This window comes from Periophthalmus magnuspinnatus, chromosome 1, assembly GCF_009829125.3.
Source record: "Periophthalmus magnuspinnatus isolate fPerMag1 chromosome 1, fPerMag1.2.pri, whole genome shotgun sequence".
In the NCBI taxonomy this organism is placed as follows: Eukaryota; Metazoa; Chordata; class Actinopteri; order Gobiiformes; family Gobiidae; genus Periophthalmus; species Periophthalmus magnuspinnatus.
The window spans coordinates 1,682,478-1,710,128 of NC_047126.1; the positions used below are offsets into that span (position 1 = coordinate 1,682,478).

A 27,651-nucleotide genomic window follows, 5' to 3' on the forward strand; every position below is an offset into this window, starting at 1 on the left:
TATTACACCGTTTAAAGGCCCATATTACACTGTTTAAAGGCCCATATTACACTGTTTAAAGGGCCCATATTACACTGTTTAAAGGGCCCATATTACACTGTTTAAAGGGCCCATATTACACTGTTTAAAGGGCCCATATTACACCGTTTAAAGGGCCCATATTACACTGTTTAAAGGCCCATATTACACTGTTTAAAGGCCCATATTACACTGTTTAAAGGGCCCATATTACACCGTTTAAAGGCCCATATTACACTGTTTAAAGGCCCATTTTACACTGTTTAAAGGGCCCATTTTACACTGTTTAAAGGGCCCATATTACACTGTTTAAAGGGCCCATATTACACTGTTTAAAGGGCCCATATTACACTGTTTAAAGGGCCCATATTACACCGTTTAAAGGCCCATATTACACCGTTTAAAAGGCCCATATTACACTGTTTAAAGGGCCCATATTACACTGTTTAAAGGGCCATATTACACTGTTTAAAGGGCCCATATTACACTGTTTAAAGGGCCCATATTACACTGTTTAAAAGCCCATATTACACTGTTTAAAGGCCCATATTACACTGTTTAAAGGGCCCATATTACACTGTTTAAAGGCCCATATTACACTGTTTAAAGGCCCATATTACACTGTTTAAAGGCCCATATTACACTGTTTAAAGGGCCCATATTACACTGTTTAAAGGCCCATATTACACTGTTTAAAGGGCCCATATTACACTGTTTAAAGGGCCCATATTACACTGTTTAAAGGGCCATATTACACTGTTTAAAGGCCCATATTACACTGTTTAAAGGGCCATATTACACTGTTTAAAGGGCCATATTACACTGTTTAAAGGCCCATATTACACTGTTTAAAGGCCCATATTACACTGTTTAAAGGCCCATATTACACTGTTTAAAGGCGTGTGCAAACTCCAGGTGTGTTTTTGATGAGGTAACAACATTATAACTACATTTATTCTCCGTTTTTAATGTTTTAAATGGATCTGTGCAGTGTTTTGTTTGTTTTTTAGGTTTTTTTTTACTCTCACTGGGCCTCTCCCCGTAGAAAAAGCACTAAATGAAAAATGAATGAAACGTCCCTGAAGCCTGAGAGACGGAGCCGCTCCACCCTCCATTCAGCGGCACAGCGCCCTCTGCCAAACGAGCGTGTCCCCGTCATGTCGTCCTTCTGCCCCATTAAGCTCCATTATGAAAGAATCAATGAAAACACAGGGACCCGAGGCGCTGGGCTAATCTGCTAAACGTTTAGAGCGAGGAAAGAAAGAAAAAGGCTTTGCTATTAGCCTCTAGCTTGACTTTCGCTGTCGGTGCACTGTGTGTACGTCTAAGGCCAAATGTCCAGCGGTTACCACGGAAACGCAACGTGCATGTTAGCAAAAGCACAGCGGAAAGAAGTTTTAAGAAAGTCTGAAAAATACAAAATGGACTTAAAACATGAAATGTTTTCAGGAATCCGTGATCAAACCGAGCGTTCATGGTCCCGTTTAAAAGTTTCAACAAAAAAGGTGAGAGCGGCTACCTGGGAAACCGTGGGCTAATGCTAATGCTAGCTAGCTTGAGACTGTAATGTCGTTTAAAAAGGACAAATCAGCTCTTCTGTTGTAGTTCAGGCTAAATCACTTCTTTCTGGTCAGATTGTGTTAAATTAAAGTCTCACAAAGCCTCAGACAGAGCAGTGCCTACAGTTAGCATCACTCCCAGGAAATGCTAATGACATCAGCAGCAAGGAATCAGCGACGTGCATAATATTAAGACTGTTTTTCAATAAGTTTGGATCTGTAGTCAGGAGGTTCTTGCTGTTTTGTTTCTAAAATGTGAGTGCGATTCCTGGCTCTTACCACACGAGGCAGACTTTGTTTCGAGCAGTTTGACTCGTCGTGTCTCGTTACGGATGCGGCCGTCGGTTTTGTCCACGAGATGAGCGAGGTCATCGATAATTTCTGTGAAGAAGAAGAAAAAAAACAAACACAAATTGAGTCATTTTGTAATTTGTAAAGTTAAATCTCACCAAACACTGCTCTTTAAACGTCTTATATTACACAAAATGGAGTCTAGAATGTTCTTGTGTTTGTGTTTTGCTCTTTTTAACTTTAGTTCAGTCGAGATTGACGAGTGTGAACAGAATATAAATATAAAACATCACTTACAAAACGTTGTGTGTCCCATATAACAGTTTTCATTTCTCGTAATCACATAAAACTCAGACAAAACCGTTAGATTTTGGTCAAAGCCACATTTCTACGTTAGACTCGACGTTAAGACTCGGCGTTAAGACTCGGCGTTAAGACTCGGCTTTGAATTTTGCCGTACGCTGAATTTAACCCGATTCCATAATAATAAAGATCTACAGAACGATTCCCGAGCCTCTGCGCCTGCTCTTCACACAACTCAATTTATTTTTGTGAAGCCCAAAAATCACAACAGCAGCGTCGCCTTTTTGGGCTGAACGTGAAAATGGATTTAACCAACAAAAAGTTAGAAAATCAACATCCAGGTCTGAAATGATCCAAATGATTCAATAAATGAAGGTTTGTGGAGTTTAAAAACACAGTGGAGCACTTCCTGTATCACCACATGATGACATCACCAGGTGGAACGGAGTGTTTTTTCAGTTTGAGAGAAGAACTCAGCTTAAATATGAAGGATTTGTGTGTTAAACATGTGAGAATGAAACAAAAAAACACAACTCCAGGTCTGTTTTTGACGAGGAAACGACATTAGAACGAATCAGAAAATAACACAAGATGAGCTTTTTAAATACGAATAAAAACTTTAAAAACACTGAAACCTTGGCCTAAGCTGCAGCGCACAGTGTATCTGAAACAACGCGATCTTATATTAGCACTTTTCTGACATTTTTATAGTCTTTAATTTGAAAAAAAAAATTGCTTGTGTGAGCTTTTTGGAGAAAGTAAAACCCGAGAAACACCAAAGCCGTTCATAAATCGGACTCTGTTATACGTGCTTGTTGTTTCTAAGTGAACGTGTTATTTCTTCTCATCCACGTGTCGTTTATGAGCCGAATACGTCAATCTGCACGCTGAAAGTTTACACGTGTGAATAAAACAAAAAAAAACACAAGTCCAGGTCTGTTTGCGACGAGGAAACGACATTAGAACAGATCAGAAAACAGCGTAACGTCTGCGCTCACTTATCTGTTAATTAAACGTTCATATTTTTATAAAACGCTCCGTAAACCAGCATGAATATATTTTAGTATTTGTTTTATTTATGTTTTATTTGTTTTCGTGTGACTGCCACACACACGTGACATAACTGAGTCTCGTTTGATAAAAGGCTCTGGTTTTCCTTACGTCTCGCCGTCTCTCGCGTCCACGTTTGAACAAAGTGCCTCTTTGCTCCTGCGGCGGATCAAAGGATTTATGACACGATACGACTCAACACGGAGAGTGCGTTTAATTTAAAGCCGTGTCTGCGGAAGACGTACGGAGGCCTGCTAACGATCCGCTCCGCTGTTGTGATGACAGCCCCAGACAAGGTCCTTCAGTGACTCCATTAACGAAGAACAGAGCCGCGACGATACAGGAAGAAACTGGATAAGATAAAACGCAAAAGTCGGGCCGTTTTGACTCGTGTACGCGCGTCGACTGTATATATAAACGGACAGAGCTAACCCGCTAGCCGCCGCCGCGCTCCGACTCCAGCTACTCTCGCCCGTCTCTCTGTCCCTGCTGCTGTCAGACTCATCGTGTTGGTCTTAAATGTTCGTATTAACCCGCTCTACAGTGTTCCATCGTTTATCGCGCTGGCTACGTTCTAAAAATAACCCGCAATAGACGAAATCTGTGAAGTATCAGCTTTATTTTTGCTTTATTCTCTCTGTTTTTGTCTGTCAAACCCCTCACCACACACTTTATACACTTTTCTCACACAGGCGTTAACATTTTCTCACATTTCTCTCTCGTTTAAACTCTCTCAAAGTTCAAACCTTCGTAGGCGTCTTTGTCGGTGCAGAACGTTTCATCGACATTGTGGGTTTTGTCGGGGAGAAAACAAATCGCAAACGTACAGCACTTCAGAGTCACACTGAGATCCAACGTTTATGTAAATTTGTCTGAACACATTCTGTACTGGACAGGAGACACGGCACGGAGGAGACTGATGGACAATGGTCTACAGTCCAACAGCCAATCAGGACGCAGGACACAATGGTCTACAGTCCAACAGCCAATCAGGACGCAGGACACAATGGTCTACAGTCCAACAGCCAATCAGGACGCACGACACAATGGTCTACAGTCCAACAGCCAATCAGGACACACGACACAACGGTCTACAGATCCACGAAACAGCGAGGCCGCGAAAGGTGAACCGCGATATAGCGAGAGACGACTGTAGATGATTCTGAGGTTTTTATTTCATTATTGTGTCTGTAAAATCAAAATATGAACATTAATAACAGACAAATCAGGTCCTTCTTTCAACAGCCTCGCTCCTGATTGGCTCTTTGGTTGCTATGATACTCGCAGTCGAAATTCCAGATATAAAACTCTGCTCTGGCCTGGATGAGCTTCATTTGTAGCTGAACGTCTGTGCAGTTTTGACTCATGTCCAGATTATTATCGGTCACTCGAGACGCCGCTAAAAAACTGCAACTCATCTGGGGAAGTTGTACGCGGCTTTCGGGGGAACAACAAAAAAAACCAAACGGTGATTTGTCTGGTATAAGCGTAAAAAAAACCCTTGATGTGACAGCTCACTACTGGCTTAACCCACACGCAGAACTGAAAACAAGGACTTTTCGGAGCTCCGTGTGTGCGGCGTCCCGGGAGATTCCCCACATCATCATCATCATCGTCATCATCACAGCATCAGGCAGCAATTTAACAGAGAGAGACAGCACTTCCTCCACTGGCAGACAGCTGAGGCAGTCGTACCGCGGCCCACTGCTCCAACGCCGCTCCGTGCCAAATCCGATGACTGGGCCGCGGTAACATCTGAATTCACTGATGACTCCCAACCACATGAGGCGAAGACGTGACCTCCACCTGCGCCTCAAATCATCCACATACTTCTCATGTTTTTCTCTTTTTTACTAAACATGGCTGTCATTTAAAACAGGTTTAGTTATTACACAGTTCCATCGCAACATAACTCCCAATTTCCGTTTACGAGTCACACACGACGCGCTTGGACTGGATGAACAAGCCCGTCGAGTAAATACAGACGATAAACGATAATAATGAAAACCTAAAAGCAGATTATTAAAGCCACAAGTCTATTCTAACGCGATGATATTGTTAAAAAAAAAATCATGCGCTGCGATAAATAAACAGCAGAGTTAAACACTTTAGTTGTGAGTTTGCGTCTGGAATGAGACGGACGAGTTATTAATTCAAACGTCTATGGGTCAAATCTGATCATACGAACAAAAAATGAACAAAAATGAAAATCTAACACGATAAGAACTGAAAAAAAAAATATCATAGGGTCTAAAGCAGGACTGAGGACTAGAGTCGGACTAAACCAGGACTAGAGTCAGACTAAACCAGGACTAGGGTCAGACTAAACCAGGACTGAGGACTAGGGTCAGACTAAACCAGGACTAGGGTCAGACTAAACCAGGACTAGAGTCAGACTAAACCAGGACTAGAGTCAGACTAAACCAGGACTGAGGACTGAGGACTAGAGTCGGACTAAACCAGGACTAGGGTCAGACTAAACCAGGACTGAGGACTAGGGTCAGACTAAACCAGGACTAGGGTCAGACTAAACCAGGACTAGAGTCAGACTAAACCAGGACTAGAGTCGGACTAAACCAGGACTAGGGTCAGACTAAACCAGGACTAGGGTCAGACTAAACCAGGACTAGAGTCAGACTAAACCAGGACTAGAGTCAGACTAAACCAGGACTAGAGTCGGACTAAACCAGGACTAGAGTCGGACTAAACCAGGACTAGAGTCGGACTAAACCAGGACTAGAGTCGGACTAAACCAGGACTAGAGTCGGACTAAACCAGGACTAGAATCAGACTAAACCAGGACTAGAGTCAGACTAAACCAGGACTAGAGTCAGACTAAACCAGGACTAGAGTCAGACTAAACCAGGACTAGGGTCAGACTAAACCAGGACTAGGGTCAGACTAAACCAGGACTAGAGTCAGACTAAACCAGGACTAGAGTCAGACTAAACCAGGACTAAGGACTAGGGTCAGACTAAACCAGGACTAAGGTCAGATTCAAATAGGACTAGGGTTAGACTAAACCAGGACTAGAGTCAGACTAAACCAGGACTAGGGTCAGACTAAACCAGGACTAGAGTCAGACTAAACCAGGACTAGAGTCAGACTAAACCAGGACTAGAGTCAGACTAAACCAGGACTAAGGTCAGATTCAAACAGGACTAGGGTCAGACTAAACCAGGACTAGACCCAGACTAAACCAGGACTAGGGTTAGACTAAACCAGGACTAAACCCAGACTAAACCAGGACTAGGGTCAGACTAAACCAAATACTACTGACCTCATTAAGCCCCGCCCACTAAACTCTTCTAAACTCCTCCTCCTTCGTGCTGGTATTTCCAGTTAATCTCATTCATTTCAGTGGAGAAGTTTTGCTGTTAGATTCATGTGACCGTCAAGTCCACACTGCACCGAGTCTCCGGAGGCTTTAAAACGGCTCAACATAGAACTGATTCGTCAAGATCGGCACCTCCATACAAAATAAAACAACCCGAATGACAATAACGACGCCCACGGCAAAGGCACCTTCTCAAATCCCGAGTTGCGAGACTAGAAACAAAGCGTTCGGTACATGTCAACTAGAAGTGAGGAGAAACCAAAGATACTGAAAAATCTGCTGGCTCGGATATCGGCTTCCAAATATCGTCTGAATTGATGTCACGGTTGGACAAATACACTGCTGTAATACGACTTTTTACCGGTCAGTCGGCCCAGAAAGTCCCTGAATGTTTGAACTAAGTTGTTATTTCAGATATTTCGGGGAGATTTGAACCAGCCTGGTAAGAAAAAGCTCGTGCTGATGCTTTAGCGAACTGCTAATTCTGGCACTTCGTAAGGACATCTTTTTTCCACATCCCAGAATGCAACCCAACTACCAACTGATGTCGTTTTAAACCCGACTTTGGACACCTTTAAAAGCCTGCTAGCGAAACCGTAACATCCCGCACTCCCTCTGCCTTCATCAGCGTTAAATCCACTTGAGACTTTGCCGTTTAATCATCCAGAACCGGAGCGCACTACAGCAGCTCAAATCACATCAGCTTCTCGTTGGATTTTCTCAGCTCACGTCAATCAAAATTAGCATGAAAGATATTGATTTTTGGCTAACGGCTAAGCACAAGTGTGATCGGATTCTTTCAGCCATTACGCTTCGCTGGCAACGCTGAAGGTTGAAGACTGAATGTCAACGGTTCGGCGACTCTGGTGTCATTCCGGCAGATAGGAATCGAGATTTAGGATAATCCAAAATGGAAACCCCAAAGACGTGATGCAACGTTTTGTAGATACGTGTCTCCGGGGCTGCTTCACGCCGCTGGGTAAATGGAGAATGTTGCAATAGAAGGGACATCTGGACTCTGGGGGGAAATAAAATCGACTGCGCACTTGATGGGACTTAGAATTAGCCAATCGCAGAGTCAACAATTATCTAAGTACCCCCAGAGGAGTTTGGTTTTGCTTTTGCATGTCCAGTCCCAAATGTCAAAGCTCTTGGACATGTTCAAAAACTGCACAAAATTCTACTAATGAAAAATCATGAAACACAAATCTAATCGTGGTAGTGATCCTTTTCGAAAAAAATCACAGTAAGATGTATTTGCTAAATCGGCCTAATGGTTCTTGTGGTTTGCTGAATAGGCAGTTAGCATCACGAGCTATGACACACGAGAACAGTTCACTTTTCTTGTGGCCATAAATGTTTGTGTAATCACTCAGTCGTCCAGGTATGATCCAAAAGAACATTGAAATTCTGTCAACTGCGCAAAAGTTTTAGGGTCAAGACGTTCTTCTTCAGTTCTGGTCAGATTACTGCTGGACAACTGCCTTATATCTGTCTGAAGGGAGGAGCTAACTACACTGACGCTAACACACCTGTTTATTTAGCTCAGTAAATCTAGCTAACAAAGTGTGAACTGTGCCCGAGTCATATTTTGTATAATACTTTAGGCCCTTAATGGTTGCTAGCACTACTGTTTTCCTTGTTTTGATTAAGGTCTGATGGGGGAGTTGTAAATAAAACGTCTCTGAAAACACTGAAGAAAAACAACAGCGCTTGCCAGTATGCTAATAACCTGTATGCTAATGACTCAAGCACAGTTCACACTTAGCTAGGCCGATGGAACCTTAGTAAAAGAAAAAATCAAATCCGTCAACTGGACAAAACGTTGTAGGAGTGAAGACGTTTGGCTGTTTTTCTTCAGCTCTGGTCAGTTTACTCCTGGACAGTTCCTCATATCTGTCTGAAGGAGGCGCTAATGGCACTGAAGCTAACACACCTGTTTATTTAGTGCAACAGACTGAGCTAACAAAGTGTGAACTGCGCCTGAGTCATATTTTGCATAATGGTTCAGGCCCTTAATGTAAATAAACGTCTTCGCTCTATAATGTTCGTCCAGTTGACAGGAAAACAATCGCGCTTGCCAGTATGCTAATAGCCTGTATGCTAATGAGTCAAGCACAGTTCACACTTAGCTAGGCCGATTGAACCTTAGTAAAAGAAAAATTCAAATCTGTCAACTGGACAAAACGTTGTAGGAGTGAAGACGTTTGGCTGTTTTTCTTCAGCTCTGGTCAGTTTACTCCTGGACAGTTCCTTATATCTGTCTGAAGGAGGCGCTAACGGCACTGATGCTAACACACCTGTTTGTTTAGCGCAACAGACCGAGCTAACATACTTTGCATAATGCTTCAGGCCCTTAATGTAAATAAATGGATGAACGCCAAAACGTCTTCACTCTAAAACTTTCGTCCAGTTGACAGGAAAACAATAGTGCTTGCCAGTATGCTAATAGCCTGTATGCTAATGACTCAGGCACAGTTCACACTTAGCTAGGCCCACTGAACCTTATCCGTCAGCTGGACAAAAAGTTCTAGCCGTGAAGACGTTTGGCTGCTCATCCAAGATGTACTTCTTCAGTTCTGGTCAGATTCCTGCTGGACACGGCCTTACGTCTGAAGGGAGGAGCTAACTGCGCTGAAGCTAACACACCTGTTCGTTCAGTTCCACAAACCAGAACTGAAGAAGCGGCTTGGACGAGCAGCCAAACGTCTTCACGGCTAGAACTTTTTGTCCAGTTACAGATCAGTCATTAGCATACAGACTATTAGCATACTGACAAGCACTATTGTTTTCCTGTCAACTGGACGTTTCGGGATTTATTAATTTATTTGCAACTCCATCCTTAGACCTTAATCAAAACAAGGAAAATAATAATGCTAGCAAACGTTAAGGGCCTAAACTGTTATGCAAAATATGACTCGGGCGCAGTTTACACTTTGTTAGCTAGGTCTATTGAGCTAAATAAACAGGTGTGTTAGCGTCAGTGTGGTTAGCGCCTCCTTCAGACAGATATACGGCAGTGTCCAGCAGGAATCTGACCAGAACTGAAGAAGAGCAGCCAAACGTCTTCACTCAAAGCTTTTATCCAGTTGACAGAATTAAATATTTCTTTTTTTGTGGCCATATAGACGAAAAAAAAATAAATAAATAGTGTCAACGTAAACTCAGTGTGACGCAGAGGAGCTAAATCTGTTGTGTGATGATTTCTCCAGAGGGTGAGGGGGGATGGGACATTTTTATTGTTGTAATGCGGAGGGACCCGACCACAACTGTTACCAATTGACCCTGGTGGGACCGGCTCTACGGAGGGGGGGGGCCTTAGAGCTGCGCTGCCAACCAAAACACGCACACTTCTGGATGTAACTAGAACTCGTCTTGGCACACGCTCAAGCTCTCAGTGTGATGATACAACTCCAGCCAATTACAGTATTTACAAGAAGTTGCACAGACTTGGACAACATACTTTAAACGCACCTCTGCTTCTCGCCGCTTATTGCAAACACACCCACGGCGAGGGGTTAAGGGGGGCAGACTGAGGCTCGTCTCCTTCTAAAACCCTTTTTTTTAAAGTCGTTTGTAAGCCGAGTGTGAAAAATGTCCATGTTCGATAAGCCTCAGAAGTAAAATACTCCTTAATAAGTGTTTATGGGATCTGACATGAAGTGGAAATATACAGAACGGCTTCGTCATAACAAGAACATGGCATCATTTTGAAATCCAAGCACATTATAATGTTGACGTGAGTGTAAAATGAGACAAATGAACTTATGGGAGCTTTGTCAGTTCCAACTGATATCGATACTCTGATTTTAAGTATGTACTGATACCACAGACTGTGTATATAAATAGACATAGCTAACCTGCTAGCCGCTACGCTCCAAACAGGAAGTGATCATCGACCAATTCATTTTTTTGATTATCTGTCCTCTCTCTGTCTCTGCTGCTTCAGACTCATTCTGGTCTTAAATGTTCGTATTAACCCTCTACATGATCCTGGGGTCATTTTTTGTTAGTTATTTTGATTTTTTTTAATGTTTTGTTTTTTTTGGGTTTTTTTTTGGGGGGGGGGTAGTTATTTTGAGTTTGTTTATTATTATTATTATTATTATTATTATTATTAGTAGTAGTAGTAGTAGTAGTAGTAGTAGTAGTAGTAGTAGTAGTAGTAGTAGTAGTAGTAGTAGTAGTAGTAGTAGTAGTAGTAGTAGTAGTATTTTAGCTAGTATTTTAGTAGTTTTTGTTATTTAGAGGTTGTTGGTTTTTTTTGTTTTTTTTAGTTTATTTATTTAATTTTTGTTGTATTTTTTGAGTTAATTAATTTATTTTGAGTTTATTTTTTGTTATTTTTTGTTTGTTTTTTTCAGTTTATTTTAGTTTTTTTATTTTATTTTTTATCTGTCCCCTCTCTCTGTCTCTGCTGCTTCAGACTCATTTTGGTCTTAAATGTTCGTATTAACCCTCTACATGATCCTGGGGTTTTTATTTCACTATTGTGTCTGTAAATCAAGATATGAACATTAATAACAGACAAATCAGGTCCTTCTGTCCCCGAGGTCGCTCCTGTTAGCGTTAGCAACAGGTTTGATTGACAGAACCAGCGATGCGAGCGAGAAGAAAATGCATATTAATGAAGAGATGAACGTAAACACAACGGATTATAGCCAAAGGGACATTTCCATCGGTTGTCCCAAAGGCTGGGGTCACAAAGGGGTCGGAATAAAAATAGCAGAGTTCACATTATTGCACCAGCCAAAATATTGCACGTTCCATTCATTGCACAGGCCCCATTATGTCCCTCAGTCGTCCATATTCTATAACTGCCATTTGGAGCCAAACTCTGTGGGCGATGTCACACTCACTTCGTCCACCGTCTACGGTCGATACCTGACATTAACCGATACCATTCCGTGGTGGAAAATGGCACTTATTTCCTTAAAACACTTAACTTATTACACAAGAGCTGCAATTATGTTATGTAACTGTTATTTTTCCTTCAAATCACTACTGAACAGCTTCGTATGAATAAAAGTTCAAACATTATGAGACGTTTCCAGTCCAGTTTGACATCATGAAACCGATACCAGATCCAGCTCATTGTTGCAGTATCGGTGCCAAAATTTAATACTAGCATCGGTATCAGTGCATCGCTAAAAAAAACTATTTAAGTAAGATATAAGTAAGACATGTTTGGGCGAGTTTTAATCATATTAGCAACAAGAAAAAAAACAGTTGTTCAAAGCCGCGCAGCTCGTAATCATCGCGTCTGGATAGCGTTCTTGCTAGCACAGCCACACACACACACACACAAAACCCTGGCCTCGTGTAGCTCCGCCGCACATGTCACATTAGTCTCACTGTCGGACACTGGCCCCTGCGGCTCCCCGGGGGCCCCCACTCAAACTGACAGGCCTCCTGGGTCAGCGCGCGAGGGGGCGGATAGCATCATGGGGTGTTCCCTGACAGCGGGTAATGGCCCTGCTAAAACGGTTTACGCTTATTGAAGAGAGCATTGTTTGTTCATATACCAATGGCAACACACAGTTTACCCCGGCTCTGTGTCGTGGCGGATTATGACACTGGTTAGCGCCGTGAGTAATGCCAGGGGGGGGTTTACGGGGAAAATAACAGTAAGCATCTGGTTCGGAATCTTTGAAATGTTTCTGTCAGATTCAACAAAATTTACAAATATTTCATTACAAATTTACAACATTTAGAAACTACACTGGACATAAATCGTGCGTGTGTGTGTGTGTGTTTGTCGTTATAATCTGTGACACCGCGGAACATTGTGTCGTAGTTTGCACATTTTTAAATCGCAATATTCATCTAAAATTAAAGAAATAAGTTCGCTGACGTCCGCGTTAGAAAACTGCGGAGTCCAATGGGAGCTGCATGCCGTCAGCGCCCCCTGTGGACAGCTACTGAATCCTACGAGTGTCACTGATTAAGAAAATAAAACTGGAGAAGGAAGTGCGGACGTCACAGTGGGCGTGTCACAGTGGGCGTGTCACAGTGGGCGTGTCACAGTGGAGGTGAAAACGGGGGTAAATCGGCAAAATGGCGTCTTGAAAATAGTGGATTAAAGATTAAACTCAAACATGAATCAGTCCAAATAAAACTCCAGAGGCTCAATGAGAAGAAACGACTAGAACATCCATTTTGCAGAACACGTCTGATTTAAGAAAAGAGATCGACCGGAATGTTTTTTGGGGTTTTTTTTCATGGCCGATAGTGATTTTTTTAGAATCCAGAGAAACCGATGCTGATGAGCTTTGACGATATTTTTGAGGGAATATGCAGGACTGATTCTGATCATTTTCCCCAAATGATTTAATTTGAATTTGTACAAACTCATCCTTGTTTTACTCCAGTTTGGATAAGAGAGCTGTTTTATCGTACCATCTTTGGACTAAAGTGTCCAAATTTACCTTTATAAACATTGTATTTATACATATTTCGGCAGCTGGTTGGTTCAAATAAAATATCGGCCACTGCTGCAGGTTTAAGGCCGAGAGCCGATGTGATAAAAACTACAAATATCAAGAATATTCCCCCACTGTATTTATTGAAATAATCCAAACACTTAATTAACACTCAGGGATGGGCCAATAAACAGTAACATAATTTATCAGGATGAAAAGGGTCGACAATAATCGTTTGTGGGACATTTTATATAATCGTGACAATCGCCAACAAAGATTATATCATTACATCATCACCAGAAGACTTGTGTTTTCTGTGTGTTTATTTTTTGTTTTACTTTTATGTGACACATTTTGTTCAGCTCAAGTTGTTTTAAATGTGACATAGAAATAAACTTGAATTGAAAAAAGCTTCTTCTCCCTGATGATCACTCTTGTTTTCTCTTATAACATGGAACCTGTTATTAATATTAAAACGACACTTATTCACATCCATCACATTTTTAAACTGTCAGCAGCTTTAATAATTATCATGATACTGTATTTTCTGAACTATAGCCAAAAAAAAAAAGCATAATAATGAAGAAAAAAACATATATAAGTCGCATTTTTTGGGGGAAATTTATTTTACAAAATGCAAGACCACTACGTTTAATCCTGTTAATTAACCGTTTCTGTATTTATTACTTATTCAAGTTGCAAATATTACAAATGGATTTGCATAGACCTGAAAAAATGTCTGTTTAACTGTGTATCTAATGATAAACTGACATTTTAAGACAGTCAGACCTTTTAATTTACTTGTCGCGGGCCACATAAAATGACGTGGCGGGCCGCATTTGGCCCACGGGCCTTGAGTTTGACACATGTGAGCTCCATGAAGCACAGACAGAACTGAACACGTGTCTGTTTTGTTAACGTAAGATATTAACAGTTAATCAGATAAAAAAAGCAGAAAAAACATGCTAAAAGTTGACTTAATTTCACATTTAAGTCACATCTGAGTTTAAGTTGCGTCGCTGGACAAACGATGAAAAAAAGTGCGAGTTAAAGTCCGGAAAATATTGGTAATCGTTAATCAAAATTATTTTCACTATGATAATCCTGACGCCAAATTTCTTAACTGTCCCGTGTCTATTAACGTTACAGAGCAAACGTTGAACCAAAATGCACAAATTCTAACACGTCCGTCACTTTTAAGAGAAAAGCATGTCTAAATTAGCTATGTGCGTTTCGTCAGCGTCTCGTCGTTGATGTTTTCACTCGACGTCGACACCAAACAAAGTGCTTCAGGAAATCAAAAGACACTCACGTTTCACCCGTCGAGCCGATTTCAAGGCTCTAATCTCAAACATTTGCGCGGCATTAGCGCGAGCGAAGCCGCCTGTGTGTCCGGCGACATTCTCACCTCCCGCCCCTCGATCTCCCATGATCCATCACCTCCTCGTGACAGACGCCAGGCACATCTGCTTAATCTGAAACGCTAACACATAAATTAAGCCGTGGAGCGCGCTTCATCACTTGGAGTACACATCGTAACGTGAATACCGCGCCGAGCACTGCCAAGTATTTTGATGTGCGTGTGTCAGAGCGGGAAAACGAGCGGCCCGCTGCACGTAAACAGAAACAAGTGTGTCATCAAATGAAAACAAACTCCTCCGAACAAACGCGCGCCTCCAGAAGACTGTAAACACATTTATAAGTACACTTCTCCACAGATGGAAGCGATCAATATCATGGCCACAGATCATAACAGACGTCTGAGGAGAGCGATATGAACACAGACCAAACATGGTGTTTAAGAGACTGTACGCTGCACTCAAACACACGCAATTAGAAGAAAAACGAATATAAAACTACGTAAAGTTATTATTTGATCTGTTCTAATGTCGTTTCCTCATCACACACAGACCTGGAGTTGTGTTTTGTTTCATTCTCACATGTTTAACACACAAAAAAACCCTGCAGATTTAAGGCTGAGTTCTTCTCTCAAACTGAAAAAACTCTGTTCCACCTTGTGATGTCATCAAGTGGCGATACAGGAAGTGCTCCACTGTGTTTTTAAACTCCACACACCTTCATTTCTAGAATCATTTGGATCATTTCAGCTTCTGGAATTGACAAACTCTACTGAGCTTAAGGTGAAATGTAGCTGCTAAACTGCAAAACTACCACTTGATGACATCACGAGGTGGAACGTCGCGTTTTGAGCTTTGCAGATGTAACAGACTAATAATAAAGTGCGACTCAAACATGTGTGAATGAAACAAAACACAACTCCAGGTCTGTTTTTGAGGAGGAAACGGCATCAGAACACGACTTAACACTCACAAGAGTCTAAGACCTTTAAGAAAAAAATAAAAAATAAAATAAGACAAATATATATTGATTACTTAAATTAAAAACTACCTGCAACATCACCTCAACTACAAGTGCAAAAAATAAATACATAAATAATAATCACATAAAACAAAATGTATAAAAAAATATAAAAACAATAATAAAAAATAAATTAATTAATTAAAAAACAAAAAAACAAGCACATTACATCTGAACTTCTTTTCCTTGTGGCTTCCTTAAACAAAGGTCAAACGTCTTTCCACCGTGAGTCAGTGTACGGCCAGGTGCCCCCGAACAATGAGCAGTGATGAGGATGAGGGCGCCAGCAGCGTTAGCATTAGCATTAGCACTAGCATTAGCAGCAGCGTTAGTGTCGGTGTGAGCGGACCACCCGGTCTCTGGCACAGCACCTCTGCACCAGCCCGGCGACACTTCATCACCTCCATCACACCTCATCCACCGAAACAGGCACGACAGCCAGAAATGTGCAGGGAAATGCCTGTTTGGACGTGGATTAAAGAAACACTGCGGGATAATGAGAGACAGTGGCACGTTGAACTAGAGATCCACAGATACGGGGGGTTTTCACGGCCGATGTTGATAACGATCGTTTACAGTCCAAAGAAATGAAGGCCGATTCGCTCCACTGATGTTTTTGGGCTCATATGGGGAAGATTTTTATTATTTCCCCCAAATTATGTAATTTTAATTTACTACAACCTCCCAAATGTTGGACCAGGCCCAACATTTGTGCATTTACCTTTTAGACGTTTCACTGCAAACTACAACATAATTAAAAGGGAAAACCGACCTTTGACCCCGATCTGAGAGTGCGACATGAGAGAGTTTTTGTCTGTATCAGGTAAATGTGTCTCATCAAAGTGAATAAAGGACTGATCATGTATTTAATGATAATTATAACTGTAAAAGTCTAATTTGTGCCTTGGCTGGACCTGAACTGGGGGATGATCTGAACCACCTGATCCACACACAACTTTATTTTTTCTTGAATTATAATGTATTCTAAATGGTAAATATAGCGAGATATATATATATAATTAATGTAAAAATAATACGATAAAATAAATAAAAAAGTATATAAAACATAAAAATGTAAAATAAAAAACATATATATATATATATATAAATAAAGATTAAAAAAATAGAATACAAATTTAAAAATAAAATCAATTAAAACATTTTAAAAAATGTAATAAAAATTAATAAAAAATGACACATTGTGCTGTATAAAATTGTGACCATTCATATTAGGAGGGGGCCAATGTGAGGTTTTCTGCCCCAGGCCCCCAAATTTCTGTCGACGGGCCTGATCTGGAGTAAAATCAGACCAAAGAGTCAAGATGAATCTGATTTAGATTTAGCCAATCACAAAGTCCTGATAGTATTTAGTTTGTGTATATAATCTATACTCCCTCGTCTGAGCTCTGGGGGCACACACCTGTGAACACGGCTGGAGCGCCACATTTTGAGGACTGGGTACAAATCATCTTGGGGGGTCCACTCTACATGTGGTCAAATGACACAGTTTGTAAATGGCCCCTCGCTGCACTGAGCCCTGGGTAAACTGTGCCCTTTACCCCCCCCCCAGTCCGACGCCCCTGCTGGTGAGTCACATGATCACAGTTCACATTCACACTGGTCCAGCTCTTACTCACACAAAACCTCGAGGAGGAAACAGCTGCTCTGGTTGAGACACAGATTCATAAACAACTGTGGGCATAAACCAAAGGAAACATTCCCATACAGTACGACCTGCACCACCAAATAAAACACTGAGCGCATCAGGCAACGAGCAGAGTGTACGTGAGGTGACGCTCATAAATTGCGCCCCCGGTGGATGGTGGTGCTTCCCGGCAGTGTGCAGGGTGTCTGACAGACTGACGGAGGAGTTATGGAGACTTTGAAGTCGATGCCAGGCTCCGTTTGCCTTAGAACACCCTCACACACATGTGCACACACACACACACACACACACACACCCACACACACACACACACCAGCTGAAAAGTGCAAGGAAACACTTTCTGTCCTAAATCTGATGTCAGTTTCACACTTGGATCAGGGGTCGGTCGTACGGCGAAGCATTAATATCACGATTCAGAGTCTTTCGATTGTCTTTAAGAGGTAAATAAAGTCATCTGCCTCGTCTCAAAGTTCACTGTGATTGGTTGAATCCAGCTGTCACTCACTCAGAGCTTTACAAAGATTAACCAACAGGGGGAGTGGGTGAGAAAAAGTGTGTGTTTGAGCTGAGAAATAGTGAAACACGACGCGACGATATCACCATAAAAGCAGAGAGTCACCACATCGCCCAGTCCTAAAATATGCACTCCAAAGAAGATGAATATTTAAATAAAACTGTTTTTTTTCCCCCCTTTCCTTGTTTATTTGCAAAGATGTACAACAACGTCCAAGTAAATCTGACCAGCTGGACACACCTCACATCAGTCACACGTTTAGTCCAACATTATCTCCAACTGTATCATTATTGTTTTATAGAAATTATGACACAACAAATAAACAAAAAAGGAAGAAACGCAGGGACGGAATATGAAGAACTGAAAAAATATATAAAAAGTATATTAAAAAAATAAAAAAGGTAACAAATGTCCTGGTAAAATGAGTCCGTGTGTCTTTCATTGAGGTGTTTGTCGTGGATCAAAATGATTCCAAAGTGGAGTCCATGTCTCTAAAAACTGCTGTGTGAATCTTTAATTAAAACAAATATTGAAAGTATTTGTTTTAATTGAGTCTTTCACACAAATCTCTGTAGTTTGGTCATGTACAAATGCACTGCTGTTTTTCCTCGACAGAACTCTCTCCACTCACAGTTCAGAAGCGTCTCTGAGGTGAACTGTTTTGAGCAGGTTGTGACTTTGAGACTGTGCGTCTTTGCTCAGACAGTAACGGCCTTATCAGATCTTTGAGACGGGATGAAATGGGTTTTGTTCAAGGTGACACATCTTCAAAGATACATTTCCTAGATTAAAACAGGCAGATTAGATATGAACATAATCTTCAGAGCGGATGTGTCGGCCTTTCAAGTGTAAAGACAATATTATTGTTATGTCTACAGGTCGTTTGTGTAACGTCAGGAGCCCGAGAGCAAAGAGCCAAAGAGCCGAAGAGCCGAAGAGCCCGAGAGCAAAGAGCCCGAGAGCCACACAACAGTGTGAGAGAAACAGGAACACATGTTTAATCAAATAAATAGAATAAAGTATCACAAAACACCACAAACTCTGGTCTGAATGTCAACACAACCATTTAAAACTGCTCCTGTGTGTGACAGTGTGTGTGTGAGTGTGCGTGTGTGTGACAGTGTATAACACACACAGGGTGTGTGTGTGTGTGTGGACATAAACACGTCCCAAACGCCCGGCACATCTTTGGTTCACTCTTCCCTCGGTGTTTAAACAGAACCATGTGCTGCTCGTACTTAAAGTCCTTCCACTCATTATGTGGGACGACCCACGCCGCCCGGGGCCGGCGAGTCCACGAGGCAGCGCTGAGACGTCAGCCGTTTGAACGCCACCACCGCACCGGCGCGGTCGGCAATTAAGTAAACACAGGGGGAGATTTGTTCTCGCTGGTTTCATCTAAAAAGGAACCTGCTGGTCCGAGTCAGGCTGAGGTGTGTTAAATGTGAATCCTGAGCCCAGAGCGAACAGCTGAAAATAAAGAGTCTCCACCACTAACACCACCAACATCTACGCCTCATGTGCTCGGACCGCCCCAAACAGCTCTCCGGGGGAAAACCGCTCAGTATCAACACCGGTTTGCAGTTAAATTGTGCACATACCACACCGGGCAAGTCGCCCGAGAACAGCAGAGCGACGGCCATGAAAACAACAGGTTATACAGTGACGTAATGTGGAACACGAGGACGACGCAAACACTGACACAACACCACTCTGAACGCACAAACACTGACACAACACCACTCTGAACGTACAAACACTGACACAACACCACTCTGAACGCACAAACACTGACACAACACCACTCTGAACGCACAAACACTAACACAACACCACTCTGAAGACACAAACACTAACACAACACCACTCTGAAGACACAAACACTGACACAACACCACTCTGAAGACACAAACACTGACACAACACCACTCTGAAGACACAAACACTGACACAACACCACTCTGAAGGCACAAACACTAACACAACACCACTCTGAAGACACAAACACTAACACAACACCACTCTGAAGGCACAAACACTAACACAACACCACTCTGAAGGCACAAACACTAACACAACACCACTCTGAACGCACAACGCCACTCTGAAGACTTTAAAAAGCACAAACACTGACACTAATGACTTTTATTACTTTAAAGACTCACACTGAACAGCATTTTAAACTCAAAACAAATCTGAAACCACCAAGCCAAAATAATCTTACTGAGAAATATTCAAACAGACTCACCTCTTTAATTTAACAGTGCCATGTGTAAAAAAATGAAATACTCAGAAGATGAAAATAATAAGATGAGGCCCTCTGTGTTAGGCCTGTCACAATAATCACTCTTCTTTCCAAAAATCAGGACATTGTGGTTATTTTTGTTATAATATGATATAATTTGAGCAGTGGAGGGTGAATAAGCCCCTTTTATGGCACATTCTGCTGTTTATTTATGTCTTTTAATGAAACAGTTTATTTAAAAATGTTGGTTATTACATTAAGTAGCTTCAATATTATCGTTTACGGCGATATTTCTGTTCATCCTTCGCGTCCACGTCGAGGTTAGACCCAAACGTGAAGCCGCGAAGGCCCGAGTCTCTGATAATGTGGTGTTTATATGGAAATAAAACGGCCCTCTTGCAAATGCACGTAACTGGACATCTGGATGTGATCCGGCTCTGAAGACGACTGACCGCACCTCGCAGATATTTAACACACTACGGCGCGTTCGATTTCTCACGTTCTTTCAGACAATGGCCCAATTTCCATAAATATACAGCTCTGTAATCGAAGCTCGTGTTAGCGTCCAACTTGTAGCGCGGGTTTGTTGTTCTTCAGACGTCTTGTGCAGTTTTGTATATCGAACTGTTACATTACGAGGTCGGAATTAGCCGAAAGGAAAACAGCGCGAATATGCAAACGCACGCTCTGAATGACATACAGCTAAAGCATGTAGCGCGAGGAATTCAGACAGTGTTTTAAATGAATTCGGCACATGTTTTGAGCCGTGCCTGGATGGGATTGTTCCTCATGTGGTGGTCCTCTTCCTCCTCCTCTTCCTCGCTGTCTTTGTTGGCTCCGTCCTTCGCTCTGCCCTTCACACGAGACAGAGATGGATGCAGGAGAGGAAACGGCGCAGGGAAAGTGATTGATACCGATGCCTTTCCTTTACATCTTTTGTCCTTCGTGCAGCGACTACCGGCCGGTGAAACAATGTCTTTATCAGCCCAGCGTTAGAACAAATCAAACTTTACAGGGAGTCTTTTCTCTGCGCTCTTTTCTCTTCTCTCTACCTCGCCTTGGAGCATGAACGCACTTCATCAATGCTTTACGAAGAGAGAAAGGAGAGACAGTTTACTGATGTGAAGTTAGCGATGTCTATTTGTGTAAACGATCTATGGTCACGGGGGAAAATCCAGACTGGACGATCACGTTTGACCAGGACTTGAGACGCAGCAGAAAACACAGGGACTTTTTTACCCCTACTGGACCAGAAAGACGGACTAAGTGTGAGTTTTGTTCAGTTTGTGGTTGGTGCGACTTCTCCACAGATGTGACTTATATGTGAAATGATTCAAATCTATAAAGTCACATGTTGGTTCTTGTCACAGTGACAGTCGTGCGAGGGGCTCTAGACTTGGACCAGTATCTACTCCTCCTGAACCACTCAACATTTAAAATATCAACATTACACTCATTTAAAAGACAAAGACAAACACTCAACAAAAATGAGCCTAAAATAAAGTCGTATTCTGCCGAGCGACGCTTCATCTTCCTCTGGAGTTGGTGGATTTGTTCAGAAGCGACACCGAGGATGAAGAATTCAGTGGATTTATTGATTTGGAGTGAGATCCAGAGTAAACTTGTTGTTTTTTCTGCTTTATTTATCTGATTAACTGTTAATATCTTACGTTAACAAACCAGACACGTGTTCAGTTCTGTCTGTGCTTCATGGAGCTGAATAAATATAAATGTGTTACGTTAGCGTTAGCATTAGCGTGATGTACTGATATTCAGCCTGTTGGTCCACATTTTATTATTATTATTAGAACTTGACTTTAAAGATAAAACGTCTGTTCTTGGGCTTGGATTTTGTAAAATAAATTTCACCCAAAAAATGCAACTTATGTATGTTTTTTCTTCATTATTTTGCATATTTTGTCTGGTGTGACTTATACTCCAGAACGACGTACAGTCCAGAAAATGCAGTAACTTGAATTGGACACATAATCTATAAACTACTACTGTCCGAGTTGTAATATCTCATATATTATAACTTAGACATGTGAAGTCCACAGGTGTGAAAAAAGATCTTCAAAAACTGTAATAATAACATAATAAAATCTATAAACCTTCTCCAAATTTGCAACAAAAAAACAAGAACAGATCCACATTTGAGGCCGATTTGATGAAATGTTATTTTTAAAGGACTGATCTCTGTTCTAATGTCGTTTCCTCATCGCAAACAAACCTGGAGTTGTGTTTTGTTTCATTCACACATGTTTTAACGCACAAACCCTGCAGATTTAGGCTCTAGTTCCACCTTGTGATGTCATGTGGTAATACAGGAAGTGTTTTTAAACTCCACACAACTTCATTTCTAGAATCATTTGGATCATTTCGGCTTCTGGAGTTGACGATCTGGTCTGTTTTCGAGGATGTAAGAACATTATAACATGGACTTAAAGCTCACAAGAGTCGATTTTGTGTCATACGGGACCTCGCTTTTCTTTTAAATGCCGATCGAAAATGACAAACTGTAGAAAAAGCAGCAGATCCTTCACTGCGTCTAGTCCTTAGCTGCTGTTTTGATCCTCTCAGGCCTCAGGAGGGGGCTGCACTCGGGCTTTGGGTTCATGTCTAAATCTTTGAGAAGGGTCATCTTCCTCCAGTGACCTCAACCGGAATTGTTTTGCCCAAAAAGGAAGAGACTGCAACCTTCACTGCACTTGGGTCATGAGTCCCACTACAAAGAGCTTAATCTATTTATAGGAAAACACGGCTACAGTACAGCGATCAGGGGCAGGGACGCCGAGGTTACGCTCCCAGCATCAGCTTTAACGACACTCTCTTCTTCCACGATGAATGAAACGCACGAGCAGGAGGTCCATTCAGAAAACGTTTCACTTTCAAAATGAATTTAAGGAAAGCAAAAGTTACATTAAGTTAAACCAAATCCTGGACTTTTAAGCCTTAAATGATTCTGTAAACATGAGACAAAACGCACAGCCCACAGACACAAAGACAATCAGAGTGACCAAAATAATCGCAATTAACGATATCTCGATAATTATTAAACCAAGGCAGTATAATGTCCTCATATGTGGACACCAGGACCTTGTAGAGAAAAAAATGTAACCTAGTGATAGCAAAGTCAACACAAACATGAATTCATACAAATCCAAACTAACACAAACTAAATTCAATAGTTTATTTCTCACGGTGTGTTTCTTACAATGGAGATTTTCGGCTCAAGTTTGTCAAACGATGCAGGATGTTTGTGTCACAAATGTTTAGACGCACATTTGTCGCTTGTGTTTGCCCTTTTTCCTTCAGACTCTGCAGATCGGTGGCTCATCTCGTTGCTCTTGTTTTTCAAATCCATAATAATTCCACACATCAGACTTCACCTTCTTCACTGGACGATATAAATGTGTCACTGGGCTCCAGATCCACTGCCCACGAGCCACGACGAGACCGAGGTGAAGAACCCGCCCCAAATCAGAACGGAGACAGAAACAACAACTGCTATGACAGAGCGCCCCCTTGTGGACGACTACTAAACAACCGCATCTACAACCACATCTACACATCGTCTTGAAACTGCAAACGTGAGGCAGTCTGGAGCCGTAGAGGCGATTCTAACCGTGTGCGATGATCACGATTATTAAAAAATGCCACAGACGATTGATTAACTGCGGACCTTTTTTATCGCAATCAAAAATATTATTGTATATCGTCCCATCCATAGAATCAGAAACACTTTTAAATCTCCGAGCACAAGGACAGCAGCGGGAAATGACAGCGAAGAGACGGAACACCACAAGCTAAAAGTCAGTAAAACGATTCGCTCTGAGACTGTAAAGTGTGACAAAGATCAGATCATTGCACTTCTGCTTTAGATTCAAGTCAAAACTGTTACAATTATGAGTGAAATGTGGCGCGGCGGTTCAGATAAACGCTAAAAAGTCGAGTCGCTATCGCTAATCTGCAGCAGCTTCAGCCCGATCCTCGCCGTGCGGATGTAAACAGACACACGTGAGGATCTACTGTCGACTTTTCACTTTTAAAGAACGCTTCAGACCTGGATAATATCTCCGTTTCGTGGACTGGAGGCTCATTGTTCGCCGAGGTCACATTCTAATGAATCACACGGACGAGGACGCCGCAGTTTAACGTCACAACTTTACGAGAGCCGAGTCATAAAGTCGTCTTTAAATAAAATAAATCTCCCGGCTCTGTGCCCGTCGCTCCGTCCGCCCCTGACGATCTGTTTTATTGGCTGTTGTCGTGGTGATGTTTTGTGGTTTACGAATTTACGATACACTGACAGCGCACACACACACGAGGAGCGAATCAGCGCCTAAATCGGACAAATCATCCCGTCGTGTGTGGCGTTTGGCGGGCGTTAGTCAGTGGCGTGGCGGCGGAAGCAGTTACAATATGAGTAACGGCTATAACGACAAATTGATCAGGACGTTAGCCGTAACCGTAGAAACAAAACTCGTAGCGGTGTTAGTAAAAGTGGTATTTATGATAAGAAGTAGCAAACAAACTCATTAGAGATGCACCGATTCAGCTTTTACAGTTCTGATACTGATTCTTCTTCTATTTTTTTTAACGTTTTTTTTTTCCGATATCGATTCTGATACTGTAGCTTTAAGTATCTGTCAATACCCGATCTCGACGATACCAGAGCAGAGACGGAAAACAGCATTTATTTCCTTAAAACGAAAATAAAATAAGACAAAACTGATCCAAATGTGTTACGTAGCGGTTATTAATTTCTGACGTAACCACAGAACAACTTTGCGAACATTGGTCCCTGGTTTACGTTCTAAAAATAACCCGTGAAGTATCAGCTTTATTTTTTTACATTATTCTCTCTGTTTTTGTCTGTAAAACCCCTCACCACACACTTTATACACTTTTCTCACACAGGCGTTAACATTTTCTCACATTTCTCTCTCGTTTAAACTCTCTCAAAGTTCAAACCTTCGTAGATTTAAAAAAATAAGTATCTTAGCCAATCAGGACGCAGGACACAATGGTCTACAGTCCAACAGCCAATCAGGACACACGACACAATGGTCTATAGTGAGGGACAACTGTAAATAAAAGTTCAAACATTATGAGACTTTCTGGATCTGTAAATCGGTTTATACGTCTAACCCAGATATCGACTGAACCGATACTTGGGAGCCGATACCTGATCCATGAAATCACACAGATATGGCACAGATATCCGATACCAGATCATACTTAAGATCATAAACGCTGCTAATACCGTGACTCTTCATATAATATAAACAAAAGACACATCTACAAATCTCTCGCTAAAACGTTGGAAAAAAGAACAAAAAAATCTGGAAAAATTCTCTTAAATAACTGAATTTATGTAAGTTAAAGGGAGAGCTTTATTGACCCAGTGCTGTGGCAACGAGCAGATAGAAACTGAGACCAAACGGACAACTTTGGGTGTCGCAAAAGTGAAAATATGTACTGAAGGCATGGAAACAGTCGTCTAACCTGCAAATGAATTCACACAAATAAAACGGGCCTAGCAACAAGAGCTATAAGTCTGCACTTTAACCTCCAAGATCAGTTTACACCTCAGCACGTTTAAGGTTTAGAGCTGGAGGAAGTGAATCTGAACGACAAGGAAAGAGAGAAGGAAAGAGAGGAGAAAAGAGAGGAGAAAAGAGAGGAGAAAAGAGAGAAGGAAAGAGAGAAGAAAAGAGAGGAGAAAAGAGAGGAGAAAAGAGAGAAGGAAAGAGATTTGACCTGGTAAATGTGCAACGTGAGGTCAAAACAGGACCAAGGTTAATAAGGACTTTACCTTTGGGGATTATCTATGGAAATAAATACAAATAAATAAATGATACAAATAAAATAAAGACACAATGATGTTGTTAAGAAGAAGAAGAAAAGGAAGAGGAAAAAGAAGAAGACAAAGAAAAACAAGAAGAAGAAAAAATGGAAGAAGAAGAAGGAACAAAAATAATAAGAATATGAAGAAGAATATGAAGAGGAAGAAGAAGAGGAAGAAGACGAAGACGAAGACGAAGAAGAAGAAAAATATGAAGAAGAAGAGGAAAAAGAAGAAGAGGAAGAAGAAGAGGAAGACGAAGAGGAAGAAGAAGAAGAGGAAGAAGAAGAAGACGAAGAAGAGGAAAAAGAAGAAGAGCAAGAAGAAGTAGAGGAAGAGGAAGAAGGAACAATAATAAGAAGAATATGAAGAAGAGGAAGAAGTGGAAGAAGAGGAAGAAGAAGAAAAAGAAGAAGAGGAAGAGAGAAGAAGTAGAGGAAGAGGAAGAAGAAAAAGAAGAGGAAGAAGATGAAGAAGAAGAATATGAAGAAGACAACAAAGAAGAGGAAGAAGACGACAAAGAAGAAGAAGAAGAAGAAGAAGAGGAAGAGAGAAGAAGAAAAAGAAGAAGAGGAAGAAGAAGCAGAAGAAGAAGAGGGAGAAGAAGAAGAGGAAGAAGAAATCTAAAAGTGAATGCAATATGAGGCCTTGTCCATCCCAGATCATCTCAGAACAACCACTAAAAAAACATTTTAAAAAGCCTGTACCACATCTCTGCTTATACAGACATGGACACACACACACACACACACACACACACACACACCAGTGCACACACTCACACACACACACCAGTGCACACACACACACACACACTGGGGCGAGGGGGGGGTTAAGTGTCTTGCTCCAGGGCTGTGGTACTCGCCCTGACCGCAGACGCCTCCACGCTCTACAGCGAACACGAGAGTGAGATTCAAACCGCCACATGTGGACCAGAAGAGACGGTCACGTGACCATTTACAGGTCGTAGTTTGGCCCAGAAAGTCTCATGTTTGAACTTTTATGACACAAAGCTGTTCTGTCGCATAAACAACATCGACACGACACATTTGGATGGTTTGAGTTTAGTTTAAAGGAAATAAATGTATCGGTCGATATCGGCAGAAGCTACAGCATCGAAATCCGCGTGTGAACTGAAAAAGCTGGAGCTGCGCGTCGTGAGCGCCATGTGCATTTGTGTTCGCTGCAGAGCGCGGCGGTGTCTGTGGTTCTGGGCGAGTATCACGCTCCAACAAATTACATGAGGCAAGTCCTTCCACTGCTGTGTCATGTGTCTGGGATTCTCTGGACGCACATCTGTGAACTGGACTTTACCGTTCTGCTCATCCAGCTCGTTCCCGATCTCCTGGCCCATCGTCTTCTGCCGGCTGATGACCGCCGCCAACGCGTCCAAACCGGCGTCTTGGGCTAGAGAGAGGAACGAAGACGAAACAATGAAAATCAAACTGTATATGATCCGCAAATTACGGACATATTTGGGCGGCGGGTAACTGGAGCTCGGCGAGTTATGAGAAAAACAATACGAGCGTTCCAAGTGTGAGGACGGAGCCGTGACATCGTACCGCTGCAGTGAAATGAGGCACAGTTTGTGTTTTACCCGCGGCGTGTTTAGCTCTTTTTGGTATTAGGACATCGCCTCGCTGAAAAAAAATGAAGGTCTCCAAATTTGACACACTCACTACCACAGGAATGACTCCCTCAGACCGCAGCTTTAGGCGCTCGCCATTACCCACAGTCCCCGGGGACACTGAAAACCTCCCTGCGGTCTGCCGTCTTAAAAGTGTTCTCTGATCCTGAACGGAAAATAAGCAGATGCGCGACGATGTGGACGCAGCGGCGAGGCGTGAGGGGGACACAGGTGAAGCGGCGTCCTCACTTTGTCGGTTTTACTTCAAACTTAAGTTACGTAACACGGATATGCGCCTTTTTCTTTCTACTTTCTTTAATTTTATACTCAAATCCTCATGTTATCCACTCTTTGCTTTGTTGAAAATAGTTTTTTTCTTCACTAAATCACAG

At 41.9% G+C, this 27,651-nt stretch overlaps 1 protein-coding gene across 1 annotated transcript in view; it reads right to left on the minus strand.

Annotated features, from left to right (window-relative positions):
• The window catches only part of stx8 (syntaxin 8), a 53,313-nt gene that overhangs the window by 13,661 nt on the left and 12,001 nt on the right, over positions 1-27,651 (minus strand). The window contains exons 6-7 of the mRNA XM_033974181.2: positions 26,947-27,039; positions 1,857-1,958 (exon numbers count right to left, since the gene is read on the minus strand). Coding sequence (XP_033830072.1) covers positions 1,857-1,958; positions 26,947-27,039 — 195 coding nt within the window. The remainder of the gene's footprint in view (positions 1-1,856; positions 1,959-26,946; positions 27,040-27,651) is intronic.